We start from the raw sequence: 5,801 nt of genomic DNA on the forward strand, positions 1-5,801 counted from the left end.
ACCAAATGAAGAGGTTTGAACTAAATTATCGTGCTTGGTCAATCAATTATTTATTAACAACCTTATCCAAGCCTAAGTTTTGACGGAACAAATCAACAAAAATTAGCTCATTTTTATGTAATTTCCACAATAGTGCTTCACTGATTGGCATACATCCAGAAAAGCTTTCCGATTAGAAATCCAATTTTCTCCTTTTGGACATTAGAACTCAATTATCATTCAACAGCAAATATCGAAGTAACTCAGACTACCAACCGACTAGGATCCGATAACAAAAAAAAAAAAACTTTACAGTTTTAATATAGGCAGGGATGTCAAGGGATCCAAATCAAATTATATTCAAACATTCATATATTCAGATTCAAATACAAAAAAAAAAAAACCATATTTGAATCTGAATCTGAAATCTGATTTCTCAAACCAAAATCTATATTCTTTATTGAATAACTACAACGAATGGAAGTTGGGCCACACGAACAGTTGAATTGACATGTCCGGCCACCGTATAACAACTATAAACAATTAAACCAATTGAATGAATAAATGAACCACCAAGGACCTGTTTTTACGGCCTTAATTAACAACCATACAAGACTTCCTGATCTCCCCTTCATATCCAGTCAACACGTCTATCGAGCCCATCCGCACCATCGCTGCAGAGAACTTGTGAGCCCACATTGAACCTTGGTTCACGTTTTGGTTCACCATCCTGGCCGTGTCTGCCCTTTCTGTCAGTGCTTGGTCCGATGTGAGCAGCCCTCGCTGGTACTTGAGGTTCACGTAATACTTGTTGTCCAGCCTATTTGGTGTCACTGGGTCCAAAGCCACCGTTGGATCCTGGGTCGACGACTCCGGATCCGGGCACTTTGTCCTCAGGTAGCGCACATACTTAGAGTCCATGGATGGGTCGGCAGCACCGGTCGAGTTGCTGAAGCCATAAAGCCGATCGGAAAACGATGAGCAGTGAGACACACCCAAGGTGTGTGCACCAGATAGAGTGACCATGTCTTCAAGAGAAAGCCCCTTGGCTGCAAACTTCTCTTCCAGTTCGTCCACATTAGAGGTTGGTGAGGGCAGGTTATCGAGCACCTCAGACTCCTTAGATACACGTCCGTCACGCCGTCCGGCAGGTACAGAGTAGTAGAAACCGCCGGTCATGTGGACGGCATCCCGAGCAGCAAAGGCAAGAACGTCGGCGCAGGACACCAGTTGAGGGCATTCTGATTCCAACACGGCTTTGGCCTCATCAATGATCTCGAACCCGCGGAGGCTGGGGTTGTTTGCAAGCGAATCTTTCTCAGCCTTGTTCCCAGTAGTCGAGTCGAGGAGAACAGAACCATCGCAACCCTGTCATTTTTTAGGAATAATCTTCATTTGTTATAAATCACCAGCCAAGCAGCTCGCTAGCTGCGATTCGTATCAAAAGGTATACACAAAGAAGCAATTCAAAGAAGCTAGGAGGAAGAGAAGTACCCTAACAAAGCAGTCGTGGAAATGCATCCGGATCAATCCAGCAGCCATTCCTGGATTGCGGGCAACGGCCTTCGCTACTGTCCTCTGCACCACTGCCTCTGCTGATGGGCAGCTGTGCCTGTAGTAGCCCACGCTCAGTGAGCTACCATGATCGGCATCGACGCCAGCAATTATTCCTATGAGCAGGCAGAAAATGAGTGCAAAGCCTCGAAGCAGAGGGAAATGCTTATTATGGCCGAAGTGCTGGAACGCAGCCATATTGTCTACGGAAGAAATGGTATATTTAAGAACGACTGATTGGTATGTCGGATCTGAGTTGAGGATTTGTGTGTTTCAAATGGGGGCGTGTGTGGTGGGTATTTATAGAAGAAGTGGGTAGCTGTTCACTTCTTCCCGGAAGAAGCGATCGTGAGACGGCCGATAATATGCAGGTTTGAAGGATGGAATGTGAAAGGCATATTTCAAAGTGTGGGCATTACTCGCTTTCTCAAGTCCTGCAATGCGCTTTGAATAGGTCGACGTGCCCCAGTTGAAGATGAAGGTCAATGCGCCGATGTACAACCACTACACATGGACACGGTCTTCGCAAATTAAGTTCTTAGTTTTAAACATCTTCTCCAAATTAATCACCGGTATTATTTTGGCGACACATAAAGAGTCTTGATGACTAATTTGGTCATCCGATAAAGGAGGAAAAATGAAAAGTCAGGCCAGCTTTGGCCTTCCCCCATAAGAGGCGAGCACACGTGCAAGTTTAACTTGAATATGGGATTGAGCTATAAATCGAGTCCAAATTGGCTTTTGGTTTTGAACCATTTTGAATGTGGCTCTGAATGTAGAAAGAAGAGAAATTCAAACGGACATACTGGGAGCTGCTCGAAGATACTGGAGTTTAATCTAGCAAGATAGAATTCGACGGACGCTGCTGATTCATCCATGGACGTGCGCTGCCTGAGAACAAAGCCTATAGGTAACACCTATGAGTAACTAAATAAGGCACGCAAACACCGGGATCCCATGTGTTTGGTTTTAAGAAAAATACCGTTTTACCAAGAAGTGATAGACTCGAAAGGAATATTTATGCATAGGAAATTTAGATCCTAACTCCTACCATTAATCCTGGTTTTATTATTTCTTAGGAGACCGACATCTTCATTAAGAATGTATTCGTTATTGAACAAACGGGGGGAAAACACAAACACAAAGTCGTTCTAATTTGTCCCAATTACCAACATCTAATTCCCCAATGTATATCATGCCATAATCATAATTATCAGAAAGGCAGGCATTCTTGATCAAAGTTGAGTTCTGTATTAAACATTTTAAAAAAGACTTAATAAATCCTCAACATCGTTTAAGCATTTATTAGAGAATTTTACATTTTGCCGTTTTCCTAACCGATATGGTAAGCAAATAATCTTAACAGAAACCATTTCTAACGTGAAAGAAAAGAAGCAAACAAACAGTTCGAAACAACAATCACTCTCTCACAACATATGAACGCTTTCAACCGGCCGCCTCTCCCTCGTGGGATTTTCACCTTCTTAGTCGTTGTGTGCCATGGGCTAAGGATGAAGAAAGTATCTACCACTGGTTTGGTTTTGAGTTTGTAAGGAAGGAAGTGAAATGTTTGTGTCATCATAGTTTTCAAACATGGTTTTATGCACGGGCCTGTGCACATTCACTATGCATAGGTTCCTGTGCATGCCACATATCCATAAAAGTAGACCAAAAGCTCAATGCAAATGAACGAGAGGTACAGTTGTTGAGTTTGTAAGGAATATAGTGTAGTGTTTGTGTCGTTGTAATTTTCAAACATGGTTTTATGCACGGGCCTCTGCACATTCGCATTACGCATAGGTTTTTGTGCATGCCACGCATCCATAAAAGTAGATCAAAAGCTCAATGCAAATGAACCAGAGGTACAGTTGTTGAGTTTGTAAGGAAGGAAGTGCAGTGTTTGTGTCATAGTATTTTTCAATTATGGTTTTATGCATGAGCCTGTGCACATTTGCATTATGCATAGGTTCCTGTGCATGCCACGCATCCATAAAAATAGACCAAAAGCTAAGGAGAGGTACATTTGACATGCTTAAAACGCTGTGTTCGTAACTCCTTTTCCCATAGTTTCTCCTCTTTAGTTTGCTCATGGCCTTCTATTCTATTTGGTCCACCTTACATCAAATGCTCTAGGACTTGCGTCTCCTTTGGTGCCCTTGGCTGAGTTTCCTTTTTTGTCAGATTTGAACTACCTTAATCACATCTATTTTCACTGGACACGTTGTGATTTCCCTCTTCTATTACATTCTCTCAGGTCAGACATTTTAACTGTTGTCAAGGCCTTTGACAAAGATGTCTTTATTTGATGTGACACTCTTTATTCTCCGTGTTAATTTGTAACCTTTATGCATCCATTGGATTCTCTCTCTCTCTCTTTCTCTCACTACACTTGGTAAAAAGTAGCTTTATATAAAACCATAACTTATGTTCTGACGTAACATTGCTAGCATTAAAAAAGAAGTCAAAATTTCGTAAAGTGGACTTGTTCTAGAAAGTAAAAAATTAACCGCGTTAACGGTTCAGATACAACAGTGAAGATGGGATCACGGTGTTCGCTCATGATCGCTTTAGGAAAACTACTACGAAGTCTTGGATCATTATCAGGCACTCGTATTTGAATCAGTCATTTATTTTACAACAAGTAGATTCGCGCGTTCCCCTGTGACGTTCTTTTTATTTTCGACGAGGTCCTTCCCACAAACTTTTCAAGCCTGGAAGACCTTGAACATGCCATGCCTTTTCACAAAAACGCGGTGCTTAGATTAGTTTTGACATGGTTTGCTTCCACAAAATAATCCAACAGCACATTTTGGTATAATTGGAAAGAAAACCTGTTGGTTTCCGCAGTGGTTTGTTTTTATATATATATATATATATATATATATATATATATATATAGAGAGAGAGAGAGAGAGAGAGAAAGAGAAAGAGAAAATATAGTCAATCATTTGTTATGCAAAGTCATTCAGCTCACTCATGAAGGCCTTCAATCCATCTTTATAGATGTTAGAAAGAAAAACAATGATAAAAGATGTATTAACTAGAGGTTGAAAATACTCATGACCCTTTTTTTTTTAATTTTTCTCTCAGATGAATAGAACAGCCTCACGAGTGAGCTAATGCTAAAGTCACACTTCGGTTTTCAATAAATACCAAATCAAAATCGGCTTTGAGTATCAGATGACATACAAGTCCAAATGAGTATCAGATGACATCGATATCTGTTGGCAATCAAAGACTCCGATTCTTTGAAATCTATGGGATATATTTAAATCAAATGAGATAAATTTAAACAAAAAAAAAATCTTATTCTTATCCCACTAACTAAAAATTATGTTGTTCTGTAAAACTTCCCATATGCTGGATTTCCCTTTTTCCACACCAATAATTCTTTCTTCATTGATATAATCGGATATCCGAAATTTCAGTTATTATTTACGTTTTAGCATATTATAAAGGAATCAGATCCTGATTGTGAAATGTAACACTGGATATGTCAAATTGATGAGAAGTCAAAACCACCTTCATTTTTTTTTACCTCTGAAGTTTCGGGTTGCTTTAGGACCTGGATGGAAAAAAAGGTATCCGTGCAGTATAAGGTATCCGTGCAGTATACCTTATTGTATACAGTTGATCAATAGCACCCGCGAGAATCGAACTAATGATCAAGGTCCACCAACCCAACCAACTATAGTACATCCCTCGAGGTTAAAATGTAATATTGGATCTGAAACATTGACGTCTAAATAATGTGCAATTACCGGGCAGAATATGAAGGGCGATTCCGGTAAGATGGATTTGGACCAAGTTCATATCCTTTGAACAATCCAAGTAATAAACAAAGACACGGATCAAATGGAAATTAAAAACAGTCGGTCAGCTATGGCCATCCTCTCTGATCTTACAGCAATTAGCACGTGCAAATTTGACTTCAAACCAACTGCAGAACCCTTTGGTCAGACTTAGAGGGTAAAGCTCTTGATAGAGCACGACAACTTCAATGTTCTTTTTTTTTTTACCAACAAAAATTTCTTATTTTTTCTTTTATTCGTCAAAATAATTGACAGCAACCTCAAGTTAACTAGGCTATGTCTACCAGCCGCAACATGAACTTGTCTAGGGACGTCAACAGATCGGATTCGAATCGAGTATATCTTTAACCATATACATTTTTCTGAATATTAACATAATTATATTCAAATTCAGATTCAAATACGAATAAAAAAAAATGTCATTTTCGAATTCGAATCTGAAATTTGATTTTCCAA

At 39.7% G+C, this 5,801-nt stretch overlaps 2 protein-coding genes across 2 annotated transcripts in view; one reads left to right on the top strand and one right to left on the bottom strand.

Moving 5' to 3' along the window:
• Window positions 1–573: 573 nt before the first annotated feature.
• The window catches only part of LOC116262602 (peroxidase 5-like), an 11,548-nt gene continuing 6,320 nt past the window's right edge, over window positions 574–5,801 (bottom strand). Inside the window, exon 2 of the mRNA XM_050080140.1 lies at window positions 574–1,347. Within this exon, the coding sequence (XP_049936097.1) occupies window positions 574–1,347 (774 nt within the window). The remainder of the gene's footprint in view (window positions 1,348–5,801) is intronic.
• Window positions 1,479–5,801, top strand: part of LOC116262581 (peroxidase 5-like) — a 15,917-nt gene continuing 11,594 nt past the window's right edge. Inside the window, exon 1 of the mRNA XM_050080137.1 lies at window positions 1,479–1,485. The gene's annotated coding sequence lies outside the window, so the exon portion shown is untranslated. The remainder of the gene's footprint in view (window positions 1,486–5,801) is intronic.

Source organism: Nymphaea colorata, chromosome 10 (assembly GCF_008831285.2).
Source record: "Nymphaea colorata isolate Beijing-Zhang1983 chromosome 10, ASM883128v2, whole genome shotgun sequence".
NCBI lineage: Eukaryota > Viridiplantae > Streptophyta > Magnoliopsida > Nymphaeales > Nymphaeaceae > Nymphaea > Nymphaea colorata.